General features: G+C 37.9%; 1 protein-coding gene across 2 annotated transcripts in view; it reads right to left on the reverse strand.

Annotated features, from left to right (window-relative positions):
* The window catches only part of slc38a10 (solute carrier family 38 member 10), a 122,280-nt gene that overhangs the window by 58,467 nt on the left and 47,244 nt on the right, over window positions 1-16,569 (reverse strand). For both annotated transcript variants that reach the window (XM_072242045.1, XM_072242044.1), the window contains exon 10: window positions 11,787-11,893. In XM_072242045.1, the coding sequence (XP_072098146.1) occupies window positions 11,787-11,893 (107 nt within the window). The remainder of the gene's footprint in view (window positions 1-11,786; window positions 11,894-16,569) is intronic.

Genomic DNA, 16,569 nt, shown 5'->3' on the forward strand with positions numbered 1-16,569 from the left:
GTATCAAATGTCCGACCTTATTTTCTCTAAACTTAAACAGGACATAATGGAGGAAAGTCAATAAAAGACAGTAGGTAGATTAGAATCCTTCCTCTTCAGTAAAATGGCTCTCCTAGCCGATATAGTTAATAGGCTATCATATGTTGAGCAGAAACAGGAATATTTCCTGATTTCGATGGGGTAATCCCAGATATTGCCATAAGTAAATTAGATTGCAGGTCCAGATCCAAGACTCTTGAAGAGGTTCTTCATTCAGATGTCAGTAGTGGGTACATATTAGGCCTTTTCAAAGAGCTAGTTCTCTATACAAAAAAAGGACACGTGAGATGAACTAATTGAGTATTTTGTATCAGTATTCACTGTGGAAGACACTGGCACTGTACCAGATGTTGCAGGGTGTGAGGGAAGAGAAGTGAGTGCAGTTACTATTACAAGGGAGGTGGTGCTCAAAAAGCTGAAAGACCTAAGTCAACTGGACCAGATGAACTGCATCCTAGGGTTCTGAAAGAGGTAGTAGTAGAGATTGTGGAAGCATTAGCAATGATCTTTCAAAATCACTGGAGTATAGCATGGTGCCAAGACTGGAAAATTGCAAATTTAAGGAAGGATGAAGGCAGCAGAAAAGAAATTATAGACCAGTTAGTCTAATCTCAGTGGTTTAGAAGATGCTGGAATCAATTGGGATGAGGATATGGAGTACTTGGTGACACAGATCAAGATAGGACAAAGTCAGCATGGTTTCCTTCAGGAAAAATTTTGCCAGACGAACCTGTTGGAATTCTTTGAGGAGATTACAAGTAGGATAGATAAAGGGGATACAGTGGATGTTGTATATTTGAACTTTCAGAAGGCCTTTGACAAAGTGCCACACACGAGGCTGCTCACCAGGTTAAGAGCCCATGGTATTACAGGAAAGTTACTGGTATGGTTAGAGCATTGGCTGATTGGTAGGAGGCAGTGAGTGGAAATAAAAGGATCCTTTTCTGGTTGGCTGCCATGATAGTGGTGTTCCTCAGGGGTCAGTGTTGGGACCACTTCTTTTTATACTGTATATAAATGATTTAGATGATGGAATAGATGGCTTCGTTGCCAAGTTTGCAGATGATATGAAGATTGGTGGAGGGACAGGTAGTGTCGAGGAAACAGGAAGGCTGCAGAAGGAATTAGACAGATTAGGAGAATGGGCAAGAAAGTGGCAAATGAAATACAATGTTGGAAAATGCATGGCCACGCACTTTAGTAATAGAAATAAATGTGCCGACTATTTTCTAAATGGGGAGAAAATCCGAAAATCTGACATAGAAAGTGACTTGGGAGTCCTTATGCAGAACACCTTAAAGGTTAATTTGCAGGTAGAGTCGATGGTGAGGAAGGCAAATGCAATGTTAGTATTCATTTCAGGAGGTCGAGAATACAAGAGCAAGTTTGTGATGCTGAGGCTTTATAAGGCACTGGTGGAGCCTCACCTTGAGTATTGTGAAGAGATTTGGGCTCTTATCTCAGAAAAGTTGTGCTAGCATTGGAGGAGGTACAGAGGAGGTCCACAAGAATTAAAGGGTTATCATACGAGGAACATTTGATAGCTCTGGGTCTGTACTCACTGGAATTTAGAAGGATGAGGGGAGATCTCATTGAAATCTTTTGAATGTTGAAAGGCCTAAACAAAGTAGATGAGGAAAGGATGTTTCCCATAGTAGGGGAAGTCTATGATAAGAGGGCACAGCCTCAGGATAGAGAGGCATCCATTTAAAACAAAGATACTGAGAAATTTCTATAGCCAAAGGGAGGTGAGTTTGTGGAATTTGTTACCACAGGCAGCTGTGGAGGCCAGGTCATTGGGTGTATTTAAGGCAGAGCTTGATAGATCCTTGATTGGACATGGCAGCAAAGGTTATGGGAAGAAGGCTGGGGAGTGGGGCTGAGGAGGGGAAAAAAGGATCAGCTATGGTTGAATGGTGGAGCAGACTCAGTGGGCCAAATGGCCTAATTCTGCTCCTGTCTAATGGTCTTATAAAAACTTTGCCCAGAAGCCTCCACAGCACAGCTTGGGGCCTCACCAGATGTCAAACCCATTCTACGGACAATACTTGCCAATTACAATAGGAAAGGGTCACTGCTTAGCCTGAAGCCAGCATAACTGAGGCAGCAAACATCTTAAATATTACATACCTAAATGTTTCCGCTTTTTGAAACTGTCAAGTGAAAAGTCAAAGCTGTCAAGAAGAAATATGGCTATGACGCCATATACCTATGGCAAAATAATCTGGCAACATTTGCATCTAAGCTAGCAGGTAGAGTGCCGGCACACTGCTGATACACAAGAGATATACAAGCACCGTTTGGAATACCAAAAGAGAACACAGGGAAGAATTTTCCACTATAAAATGTAATAACATTTTCTTATTTTTAACTTTCACATTTATTGCAGAGAAAATCTCGCATTTTCTTTATACCTATTGTGATGGAGAACACTTAGTAAATGCACTATGTGTATATATATATATGTGTGTGTGTGTGTGTGTGTGTGTGTGTGTGTGTGAATATATCTGAATATAGCTGAATATTTCATTTATTTAGTAATGGGTATGTGCAAATGTGCATATATTATTTGTATGCTGTATTTAAGGGAGATTTTTGTTGATTTTGTAACATGATCATAACTACATTGTGGGCATCACATTCTAATTCATGTTAATTCTGTTGGTAATTAAAGATGTTATGTCTTGATGCCAAATACACGGGGCTTATTGCCCTGAATGGTAGTTTTTTGGGGGGTGGGGGGGAGGAGAGGAGGAGAAAGAAGAGTGGCTTCTAGGAGCTCACACTGGACAGGGAGCTACTACTGTATTTTCTGGTAGATACATTTTTGTAAATATTGGCAGGTTTCTTTTCACTGTTTTCACTAATTTTTGTTAAGTTTTTGAGTTTTGACACACCTAATAAACACCCTTGCACTAAAGTGCGAAGCGTCTCCAGCTATTTTTTCCCTTTGGACATCAGAATCAGGTTTATTATCACCGGCATGTGACGTGAAATTTGTTAACTTAGCAGCAGCAGTTCAATGCAATACATAATATAGAAGAGAAAAAATAATAATTAAAATAAAATAAATAATAACAAATAAATTACATCTATTGAATAGATTGAAATCATGCAAAAAACAGAAATACTGTATATTAAAAAAAGTGAGGTAGTGTCCAAGGATTCAATGTCCATTTAGGAATCAGACGGCAGAAAGAAAGAGACACCACTCCCTGAAGATGTCCTGGGTACTTTGTAGGCTAGTACCCAAGGAGCTGACTAGATTTACAACCCTCTGCAGTTTCTTTCAGTCCTGCGCAGTAGCCCCCTCCCCCCCACCATACCACATAGTGATGCGACCTGTCAGGATGCTCTCCATGGTACATCTACAGAAGTTTTTGAGTGTATTTGTTGACATGCCAAATCCCTTCAAACCCCTAATTAAGTATAGCTGCTGTTTTGCCTTCCTTATAACTACATCGATATGTTGGGACCAGGTTAGTTCCTCAGAGATTTTGACACCCAGGAACTTGAAATTGCACACTCTCTCCACTTCTGATCCCTCTATGAGGATTGGTATGTGTTCCTTTGTCTTACACTTCCTGAAGTCCACAATCAGCTCTTTCGTCTTACTTATGTTCATACAGTGGTATGCAAAAGTTTGGGCACCCCGGTCAAAATTTCTGTTACTGTGAATACCTAAGCAAGTAAAAGATGAACTGATTTCCAAAAGGCATAAAGTTAAAGATGACACATTTCTTTAATATTTTAAGCAAGAAAACTTTTTATTTCCATCTTTAACAGTTTCAAAGTAACAAAAAGGAAAAGGGCCCGAAGCAAAAGTTTGGGCATCCTGCATGGCAGTGCTTAGTAACACCCCCTCTGGCAAGTACCACAGCTTGTAAACGCTTTTTGTAGCCAGCTAAGAGTCTTTCAATTCTTATTTGGAGAATTTCCACCCACTCTTCCTTGCAAAAGGCTTCTAGTTCTGTGAGATTCTTCGGCCGTCTTGCATGCACTGCTCTTTTTGCTGCCAAAAAGTTCTATTCAAAAGGTTCAAAGGAACATCTAAACAAGCCAGATGTATTTTGGAAACAAGCCCTGTGGACTGATGAAGTCAAAATAGAACTTTTTGGCCGCAATGAGCAAAGGTATGTTTGGAGAAAAAAGGGTGCAGAATTTCATGAAAAGAACCTCTCTCCAACTGTTAAGCACGGGGGTGAATCGATCTTGCTTTGGGCTTGTGTTGCAGCCAGTGGCATGGGGAACATTTACTGGTAGAGGGAGGAATTAATTAAATACCAGCAAATTCAGGAAGCAAACATCACACCGTCTGTAAGAAAGCCGAAGATGAAAAGAGGATGGCTTCTACAACAGGATAATGAACCCAAACACACCTCAAAATCCACAGTGGACTACCTCAAGAGGCGCAAGCTGAAGGTTTTGCCATGGCCCTCACAGTCCCCTGACCTAAACATCATCGAGAATCTGTGGATAGACCTCAAAAGACCAGTGCATGCAAGATGGCCCAAGAATCTCACAGATCTAGAAGCCTTTTGCAAGGAAGAATGGGTGGAAATCCCCCAAACAAGAATTGAAAGACCCTTAGCTGGCTACAAAAAGCACTTACAAGCTGTGATACTTGTCAAAGGGGGTATTACTAAGTACTGACCATGCAGGGTGCCCAAACTTTTGCTTCGGGTCCTTTTTCTTTTTTGTTATTTTGAAACTGTAAAAGATGGAAATAAAAAGTTTTCTTGCTTAAAATATTAAAGAAATGTGTCATCTTTAACTTTATGCCTTTTGGAAATCAGTTCATCTTTTACTCGCTTAGCTATTCATAGTAACAGAAATTTTGACGAGGGGTGCCCAAACTTTGCATCCCACTGTATATCACTCCTGTACATAACCCTCATATTTAACATCTATACTCTTTCTATAATCCAAAGATCCTTCAGACATGAAAACTAAAGCTTAAAGCAATGTGTATCACAATAATTATTGCCTTGCAGGAAGTTTGTAACCATTCATAAAATAGGGCTACGTTGGTCTTATTGAAGGAGCCATATTAATGCCCCATTTGCCTCTGCAATGCTGATCTGAATTGGTTTACAGATCGGATCTCCTTACGCCTTTGCATGAGATGCATTTTCTTTTTTAATCCAAATTTTTTATTAAAACCTACAACTGCCATAATTTAAAATCCTTCTAGCTATTTAAATTTCCTTTGATCAAAATCATAATTTAAAATGGCAACTGTGGGTGTATTTAAGCTAAAATAAAAAAAATCTCATTACTTTAAGTGGACTCAGCAGTCCACTGGTTGGATTTCACCCCCCCCAACCCCCAAGCTATATCTTAATACATGTGTCAATGTATTTTGCAACAGTTTTCTGCATGGATGGCACTTCTGTGTAGGAAAATGAAACAAAAGCTGGAACTCAGCTGTCATAAAAACAGTTGACTGCTTTCTCACAAAAATACAGCAGTTGCGAAGTCAAGAGAAACATCTGGTTTTCAAAGCAAGAAACAGAAAATATCAGTAAATAATATGCCATAAAGCCATGGTTTTCTTTTAACAATTCCTTTATATATTGTAACATGATAGATTTCAATTTATAGTTTTAAGTATTGCCAATTTTCAAAAATATAATACAATTTAAATTCCCATAAATTTAATAGCCTGTTTCAGCCACACCCAAGATTGATTTAATGGATTATAAATGGCTTTGAGAAGTGCAGGTTAGGTGACATCCCAACCTAGATTCAATAAATCTTAACTGGCAATAAAAGCACACTTTCTCTTGAGGGTACTTATTTAAAAAGAATCACAGTAATTGAAGTTTTATAAAGATTGCTCCGTTAGCTGATTGTTACAGCTAACACAGGGCTGCTACATCGAAATTTCTGAAAGTCCCAGTGCTACTTGTCTCCCAAATCCACCTGCCAATTAGGAAATGTCTAATGAGAAAGTTATTAGAATTATGCCAAAATGGTTGATAAATTTGTATTGATGAAACTGAGTTTGTAATTGTATAACATTATTATAAAGGACATCTATATAACAATGTCATATTAATGTAGATAAGTGTTAATATTTGAGTATTAGCACTTTCCAAATACAAAAAAATCCCCATTTAAACCAGATGTGAAAATATCTGAATTTCACTGGTGGATCTGGCACTCTCAACTAACATTCTAAAAGCAATTCATCCTGAAACACCAGCTGCAATATCAATTGTCACAGCAGGGTTGAGTGATAAGTATTTCAATTTAACATTCATTGAGAATTAACTGTAATATGAGCAAGGTGTCACTAACAAGACTATTGATACAGACCGAAGAAAAACAAGTAAGAGTGGAAAGGAATATCTATACACAATGCATACCAGAAGATTAATACAATTTCTAACATATGCATAAAAATCCAATTGTAGAATTAGATTCTTGGAAGGAAGAATAAAATGTGAACCACTATTTAGTTGTTTCAGTAACAAGTTGTCCTGACCAGATAAAGGTACATCATTTATCGGTAATCAGACAATCCAAACTCTCAAAGCATTGTTCATAATATTAATGACAAGTATTTAAATGCAACACCATGACCACAGATCTTCAAACTGAGGAATCCAATTAAAGAGAGCCTCCATTTTCAAAAAAATATGCTTTTTGAATCAACATTTTAAAAATGTCTTCAAGCTGGCACAAGTGATACTCCTAGAATGCTAAAGATGTAATGGTCTCTAGCACACCATAATGTTAAGCCTCCTGTAAGCCCTCATTATCTTTTATTGGTGGATTATGTTGTAGCATTTGAAGATCAAATGTGCAAAAACATGTGGGATTATGGAACAAGACCATTGACTCAATTTTCCTCCAGAGTTCCATGAAACTACCTCCCTCATAAGTGGGCTGCATAATTGCTAAAGGATAAATTCCTCCAATTTTTCACTAAACATTCAACTTGAAGATCAACTAACCCTTCCAAAGATCTTACACCTTCAGATTCCCAGCCTGTTCATTAACTCATCTCTTGACATTTGATACTAAAATAACAAGATAACTCAAGACTGTAAACGCTAAGTGTCTTCCCAAATGTTTTAGATCACCATTAAAACTAAGTCAACAAAAATAATTTAAAAGCCAATGTACTGGTTTAGAAAGCCAGTTCAACCACCCCAAACAAGAGAAACAAATATGAAAGTCCCTACATTTCATTGGAACTGAATATAATGAGCTGAGAAAAACCAATTATTCCAAAATGATTTACTGTTCGCTAACTTCTTTTTAAATCCTCCTACTGATCTCTCACCTGAAGCCTGATTTTGATTTTAGGTCTACAGTGAGAAGCAAGCACAAACTTAAACCAACGTCATTGCAATACCAAGGAAAGGACTCACTTTTGGAGATGATTTCGTTCAAATGAAATTATCTCTGACAGGCTTGCTCTTGGTAAATAGATGGCATCCATAAGGCAATAGCTCCCTAAAAGTATTAAGAGCCAAGCATGGATCATGGGACTGTTGTCATTCATACACCACATCAGGGAGCAGTAATGTTCCCATCTATGGAGAAAATATACTGACCCACTTGAGCTACTACAAGAATCTACTGGTTTATTCATGTTAATCCTCAAATTTAATTACATACACTAACATGCTAGAATTTGAATTCAGGAATCTTGGGAGATATATCCAGTAGCAGATTTTCCCAGAAATTGCATTTGGCAGCTTGATTTCTGAAAATAATTTGGCATTGATATTTTAAAATTTTACCCATCTAAGCCTACACCTATAAAGAAGCAAGGATCTAGCCACTAATATTACAGTAAACTTTATAGTTTAATTGACCAAATCAAAGAATTTTTGTGTGTTCGCACAACACACTAATAGTCAAGGATTTCATTCAGTATAACATAGTGAAGGTTGATTTGGTCCACCAGTAAGAAAGTTCCTTTTTTTAAAAAATAATTTCAGCTTCACTAAAATGTTAATGGTGTGCAATTTGATGTCCACAAAAATTTAAGCATACCTTTGTAGTGTACAAGGTAAAATAAATATTGCATTCAACTGTGCAGAGTAGCACTGTTTGTCCCATTCCCATCAGGGAGGAGGCTATGTAACATCTACAGTAGTCAGGACCACCAGAGTCAAAAACAATTATTTTCCTCAAGCAGCAAGGATGATCATCACCTTCACCTATTAACTCCACCACTACTTTATTATTTCCTGTCAGTCACCTTACGTATAGCCTAGTATCACTTTATGGACACATTATCTATGTATATAAGCTATCTTAAGTATTTATATTTATTGCATTTATTATTATTTTCTTAATCTTTTGTATTTTTTGTGCTGCACTGGACCCAGAGTAACAACTATTTTGTTCTTCTTACACTTGTGAAGTCAGAGCCAAAGTAAAAGCAAAAGTGAGGACATACAAGGAAGCCAAAGCTAGTGGGAAGATAGCAGATTGGGAAGCTTTTAAAAACTTGCAGAAGGAAACTAAGACGGTCATTAGGAAGAAAAAGATGAATTATGAAAGGAAGCTGGCGACCAATATCAAAGAAGATACTAAAAGCTTTTTATAAAGGGTAAAGGAGAGTCGAGGGTAGATATAGGACCAAGAGAAAATGACGCTGGAGATATTGTAATGACAGACGCAGATATGGCAGAGGAACTGAATGCATATTTTGCATCAGTCTTCACAGTGGAATATACCGGACATTCAAGACTGTCAGGGAAGTGAAGTATGTGCAGCGAAAATTATGACTGAGAAGGTACTCAGGCAGTTTAATGGTCTGAGGGTGGATAAATCTCCTGGATCTGATGGAATGTACCCTTGGGTTCTGAAGGAAGTAACTGGAGAGATTGCAGAGGCATTAACAATGATCTTTCAAATATCAATAGATTGGCATTGTACCAGATGACTGGACAATTGCAAATGTTACTCTGCTATTTAAGAAGGGTGGGAGGCAGCAGAAAGGAAACTATAGACCTGTTAGCCTGACATCAGTGGTTGGGAAGCTGTTAGAATCGATTGTTAGGGATGAGTTACGGAGTACCTGGAGGTACATGACACGGTAGGACAAAGCCAGCATGGTTTCCTGAAAGGGAAATCCTGCCCGACTAACCTACTGCAATTCTGAGGAAATTACAAGCAGGGTAGACAAAGGAGATGCAGTAAATGTGGTGTATTTGGATTTTCAGAAGGCCTTTGAGCCTTTGACAAGGTGCCTCATATGAGGCTGCTGAGCAAGATAAGAGCCCATGGAATTATAAGGAAGTCGCTAGCATTGGTGGAGCATTGGCTGATCGGCAGAAAAGAGAGAGTGGGAATAAAGGAATCCCATTCTGGCTGGCTGCCAGTTACCAGTGCAGCTCCACAGGGGTTGGTGTTGGGAACGCTGCTTTTTACTATGTATGTCAATGATTTGGATGATGGGATTAACAGATTTGTGGCTAAATTTGCCGATGATACAAACGTAGGTGGAGGAGCGGGTAGTGTTGAGGAAACAGAGAGCCTGCAGAGAGAGACTTAGATAGTTTAGGGGATTGGGCAAAGAAGTGGCAAATTAAATACAATGTTGGAAAGTATATGGTCATGCACTTTGGTGGAAGAAGTAAACAGACAGACTATTATTTAGATGGAGAGAGAATTCAAATCGCAGAGATGCAAAGGGACTTGGAAATCCTTGTGCAGGATACCATAAAGGTTAACCCCCAGGTTGAGCCAGTGGTGAAGGCAGCCAATACAATGTGGGCATTCATTTCTACAGGTATAGAATATAAAAGCAGGGATGTGATGTGTATTGTGCGCAGTTTTGGGCTCCTTATTTTAGAAAAGATATACTGACATTAGAGAGGGTTCAGAGAAGATTCACAAGAATGATTTCAGGAATGAAAGGGTTACCATATGAGGAATGATTGGCAGCTCTTGGGCTGTATTTCCTGGAGTTCAGGAGAATGAGGGGGGGATTTCATGAAATATTCCGAATGTTAAAAGCCCTGAACAGATTAGATATGGCAAAGTTATTTCCCATGGCCGGGGATACTAGGACAAGAGGGCACGACTTCAGGATTGAAGGGCATCCATTTAGAACAGAGATGCGGATAAGTTACTTTAGTCAGAGGGTGGTAAATCTGAGAAATTTGTTGCCACGAGTGGCTGTGGAGGCCAAGTCATTGGGTACATTTAAGGCAGAGATAGATAGGTTCTTGCCAGGGCATCAAAGGGTATGAGGAGAACACAGGGGAGTGGGAATGACTGGAAGAATTGGATCAGCCCATGATTGAATGGTAGAAAGACTCGATGGGCCTAATGGCCTACTTCTGCTCCTATATCTTATGGTCTTATGTAGAAGAAATGACATTAAGCAATTCTGAATCTGCAGAGAAACAGGTGCAGAAGGATGCAAGTAAAAGCTAAATAAAATTGCAATAAGAAATATCAACCAAACTTTCATCAATTGAAAACTAGTGAAGCATGTTACTGAATGCTGCAAAATTTCAGTTGGCAGTCACATACTCTGATAACTTTAATTTTTAGTGTTTGCACTATGCGTAAGTACATTGAGTTGAATTTTAAATGCTCTAAACCCTACCTCAAAGGAGTGAGGAAAGAATTATTTTGTAATTGCAAATACTGCAGTTCATATTCTTCAATCCTACTTGACAATTTAATAAATTAAAAATACATACTTTTGTATGTTACATAGAAAATGCATGAATGTGCTCGAAAGCTGTAGGTCCTACTCAGTCCTTACAGTACTGTGACTCTGTCATTTGAGACAAAAAAACTAGCAGCTTGGGTGGAATTCTGGTTACAATTGCCAGAGGAAATTAAACTAGAAAAATTATGTAGGTATAAATTTACTGTGACACTGATATAATTCAGGTTATTGCAAATGGAATAAAAATGCCACCTTTCCTTAATTGTCATCCAGTCCTCTTGAATAGAATTGCCCCAAGCAACTACAATAGATTATAAAAATGCACTATTTTTGTACCTCAAAACTATTCATCTCCTGTTTTTTCTTCTCTCTCTCCCACTGTGAAAGTTGCTTAATTTTACACAGCCTCTCTCAGGAAGGGTGAAAAAGTAATCCAGATTATGCCATTACAAGATAAATAGACAAAAAGGGTATACTTTAAATGGAAGGATACACCTTCTGTTTCCTTTCTGCCACAGGGAACACTGCTTCGCTGCAGAATACTCTACATCATAGAACACTTAATTGTTCCAATAAGAGATAGTACTTTGAGAAATGAAATGTTTCCTCATCAGATTATCTAGTTAATGATTTACTATGTGTTTGCATCTGAAAATTAATGGGAACTGGGGTAACATGTTTTAGAATATAATTTTCATAGGAACAGCTAAAGAAAAATACTGACTGTGTAACAGGCTGCTATGTTACTCACAAGAGAGGTACTTTATTTTTCAAAACAATTTCCCATACCAACACAATTAATAGTTTTGAAAGGAATAATGGCAGCTGGCAGTACCGGCAGTATAGATGCACACAATTCAGAAGCACAGCCAAGATGAGGATTTAAAAACACAGCTGTTACATGACAAAACTTAATACTCACTAATATAACATTAGGAAATTGAACTCTGACACCAACAATCATGGGATGTTAAAATAGGAATTTACACAACTAAAATTAAAGGCATGGCATCAGCAGTTAACTCCGAAGGGGAGGATGCAGAGCAAAAGTAAACTCATTCCAGTTTCTACTCCGGAATAGGAAGAAACTAACCTGTGCAGAGAAACCATCTTTCTGAATTTTTCTGTAGATAAGGGCTGGACAAATAAAACAGATAAGACTCCCCATGGTAGCACCTGTCAATCCAAGGATAGTTTCCACTAGCAAAAGAATGGTACAAGATAAGTGAATTAATCTTTGTTTAATGAACAAGTATACTAACAAACTAAGATAATTTTGTATTCATACAGTTTATAACTGAAATAAATAACTTGGTAACTTTAACTGAAAAACATTATTGTCCAGAACAGCAGACCATACTCTGATTTTAGCTCGTTTTGATAAATATGCAAATTATTCTGAAAATAATCTAGCCACTATTGACAAGAGCCTGAAATGTCCTTTCAAATAAATATATCAGTTTTGCCAAAGCATCATGTTAATAAGAGTTTGACCAAGAATGAAGCAACTGATCAGTTGCTCAGTAGGTGGCATTTAAAGGCATCTTCTGAGCATTCAATACCACTAAATAGCTTTTCCAAAATAGCGATGCATCTTCCCTTAGCCATTTCTGCGTTGATGTAACAGTGAAAAATACACTGCCTCTGTATGAACATGGTACCACTGGTATCAAAGAACAGCTTATTCTTTAGCAAAAATTCATACAAATGCCGTTAAGATAATTGTATACACTTAAGAATACCTGTCAGACATCTACTTCCCACATCATCCATCTACACCAGTCTTGATCATCAAAATAATTTTTCTTTCATATAGAATCATTAATGACGGCAGGACATCTCTAATCACTTCACAGCTAATAAAGTTCATTTGATATGCTGACATGCCACAGAAGGAACCTGACAGCAATTCCAGTGCAACAAACTCACAGAAAAAGCAACACAACAATAACATAATTATTATATAATCTGTGGGATTTTTTTCAAGAGTGATTTTGATTAAACACTGCCAGTGCATCATCCAACTCAAAGGTGAGACTGCCTACACCAAGCTGTTCCTGGCTGAACTGTCAACAACCCAAGAACATTTCAGACGGTGAGAATTACTGTCTTAAAAGAGACAGGATAGGAAAGAATTTAAGGATCATGGAAAAACTGAGGTAATTGCAAGGTGATGAGTAAGCAGAATATGGTCAGCATAGGTTTAGTTGAGTTCATTTGGAAGCTGGCAGAGCAGCAGGGAGAGAAAGCAAGGCTTGATTGCTTCAAAAGGCATTGAAAAGGATTTCAGGAAGAAGATTGAAGACCAAGGTAAGGCAGAGTCAAGCTATATTACAGAATTAGAAACAGGCAATTTCTACATCAATGATGTTACGGGGTTGGAATTTCTGGTTAAAGTCAAATGAGAAAGGAGCTATCAAATGGCCCATTTCAACCGAATATAGCAATGAAGAAACCTATGGAGCCACTGGTTTGGTGACAGAAGAAAATGATGATCAGGATGGAATGAAAATAGTAAAATGATGGGAACAATCAGGTCAGGCAGCATCTGCAAAAAGAGAAACAGTTAATATTTCAGTTTGAATGTCTTTCATCAAAACAAAGCACAACAGCTGTAATCTTATAAACATCTAATTAGGAAATTATGGCTGTCCCAATCTGCTTGTGGAGGAGTAGAAGACCTAGGTGACATTGGCTCACACTTAGAAGCAGACTTCATGTCTCCAAGTAATGTAACTAGGGTGGAAATGCAAACATAGAAACAAGTATCGATTTTTTGAAATTTCATAGATAGCCAAACTCACACGCAACACAGCAGGGTGACTAATTAAGACAGACATTTCTTTTTTCTTCAATATTATTCCCTAGCTTTTGAAGATGGCATTTAATTTCAATCTTAAATAATAAACGAATTGGAAGCTAATCATTAAGATGATTCACAGACAGGTACTGGAAAGTACAACTCTCCTTATTGTGCTTTACTGCTAAAACATCCAAGATGTTATCAGTTATACTATACATTTTAAGTTACATTAGAATAAATCAAAAGGCATAGCAATTAAGTCAGGGAATTACTAGCTCTGCAAGAGTTTAGAGTACAATGTAACAATATATCATTCTAATGTTGTATCAATGTATGCATTCTGTTCTTTAACAGCTATAGGCAGGTACAATATATGAGCAATGCACACTAATACCATCAATGTTTAGGGCAGCTGGTTTGTATACTGGCAAGCACTTATAAATCACCATTTCAAGATTATTTGAATTGACATGCTTGTCGATCCTACGCTTCTCTAAAAAAATGTCAGGAAAACCCAGGAAATGATTGTTACAGCTAGAAATTATTCCACATCTGCAACATGTAATAAACTAGAAAGAATAGAGGACAAGAAAATGAGAAACAAGAGGCTAATTAAACCCTTGAGCCAGCTCCTTATTTAATTTCACAACTCATCCGATCTTTGCCTCAAAATCACTTTCTCCTGCTCTCGTAACATCTGACTCCCTTCTCGTTCAAATATCTGTCATTCTCAGTCTTGAATATATTTAAAAGTTTCATCTCCACAGCTTTGTAAATTCCAAAAATTCACCCTTGGAAGAATTCCTCATCTCCTGCTCAATTGGGCAATAACTCATTCTGAAACTTTCACCTAATTCTCAACATCTCCCGCAAGGATACTCATCCTCAAAGTATCTGTCAACCCCTATTAAAACCTGAAATGCTTCAAAAAAACCTTCCATTATACTAAACCCCAATGAATGTAAGATAAACCTTTCATATTTCAATCCCATTATCACTCAAATCAACTTGGTTAACTTTTACTCCATTATCTACAATGCCGGGATAATAATTCCTCAAATATGGAAACCCAATACAAGTACAGCACACCAGATGTAGATGCACCAGCAACCTGTAAACTTGCATCAAAATCTTTATCTTTCCAATAAAAAGCCAACATTCCATTAAACTACTGTTTCATATTCTAGGATACCTAGATTCCTTAGTACCACATTAAATTATAATTAGCTCACAACATACAACAAGTTAAAAATCCTTCCAAAGGCTACATATCCTTTATTAAAGTGATAAAATAGCTAAGCACACTAGTGTGACACAACATTTTTATCATCAGAGCTAGACTAATAAACATAATTAATTTTGAGGGGCATTTATATGAACAAAAAAAAAAGCAATGAAATCCCAGTAAAGATGCACACTGCTGAAATTCCAAATATAGTTAGACGTTGGACTCCTCATGGAGGAGCAGAAATTTTCTCCGATTTCCCCATAATTAAACTGCAAATCTGCCCACTGAAGGTTCAGTGACTCATTTTAATAGACAGGGACAGCTCCATGGGAGAAAGCCACATTCCAGGTAATTTACATTTTTAATTTAATTTTAAATGTCATTGTTTAAGTGTTTTCTGAAGATTTAATAATTTGTCAAAATCTAATTTAAATCTTTAAATGTTTCAATAACATGATTAATTTTTAACAGCAAATACTTTGCAATGTTTGTTAACGTCGCACATTGGTGAATATTCAGTCTTTTAACAGTTTAATCAACTCAAGTCAAGTCACTTTTTATTGCCATTTCGACCATAACTGCTGGTACAGTACACAGTAAAAACGAGACAACGTTTTTCAGGACCATGCTGCTACATGAACAATACAAAAACTATACTGAACTACGTAGAACAATACAAAATTACACTAGACTACAGACCTACCCAGGATTGCATAAAGTGCCCACAACAGTGCAGGTATTACAATAAATAATAAACAAGACATTATTCACAGTAGAGGGCAGTAAGTTGGTGTCAGTCCAGGCTCTGGGTATTGAGGAGTCTGATGGCTTGGGGGAAGAAACTGTTACATAGTCTGGTCGCCAGATCCCGAATACTTCGATGCCTTTTGCCAGATGACAGGAGGGAGAAAAGTTTGTATGAGAGGTGCGTGGGGTCCTTCATAATGCTGTTTGCTTTACGGATGCAGCGTGTGGTATAAATGTCTAATGGCGGGAAGAAAGACCCCGATGATCTTCTCAGCTGACCTCACTATTTCCGAACCAGGCAGTGAGGCAGCTGCTCTGGATGATCTCAATACAACCTCTGTAGAACGTGTTGAGGATGGGGGGGGGGGGGGGGGGTGGTGAGAGATGGACTTTTCTCAGCCTTCGCAGAAAGTAGAGACGCTTCTGGGCTTTCTTTGCTATGGAGTTGGTGTTGAGAGACCAGGTGAGATTCTCCGCCAGGTGAACACCAAGAAATCTGGTGCTCTTAACGATCTCTATGGAGGAGTCATCGATGTTCAGTGGAGAGTGATTGTTCCGTGTCCTCCTGAAGTCAAGAAGGGACTGGATTTGCTGATTACATTAAGAGGATATCTTTGGTGCCCAACATACTGCAGTTGGTAACTGCATATAGTGAAATAGTAAACAGCTCACTGAGGCAGGATGCCGAACAAAAATATCTCTTCATTGCTCCAAACAACTGAACAGAACTTCCTTTGTTATCATTTGTCACAAAAGTGAAATGCTTCCCTATTTCTGCAACATTTTTCCAACTGAAGAGGCCAGTAATTTTGACGTAATGTAATATTAAGGTTACATCACTACACACGCTCGCATTAAGTGGTAACTTCTGCCACAAACCCAAACAAGCAAATTCCTAGAAGGAAATTACCTAATGGTTAGGGAAAATGGTATTGGGACTTTAACTTATTGAGGCCATAGGTTAAAGTTTATGGATCACACAGAAAAACAAAATCATACATTGTAACAAGTCTGAGAAAAGCTGTCATGCCAAATCTCTACAAGAAATAAGAACTGTATGGAAACAAAATCACTTAGAGATGAGAGCTGTAGCAAGAG

This window comes from Mobula birostris, chromosome 24 (genome assembly GCF_030028105.1).
Source record: "Mobula birostris isolate sMobBir1 chromosome 24, sMobBir1.hap1, whole genome shotgun sequence".
Classification (NCBI taxonomy): domain Eukaryota; kingdom Metazoa; phylum Chordata; class Chondrichthyes; order Myliobatiformes; family Myliobatidae; genus Mobula; species Mobula birostris.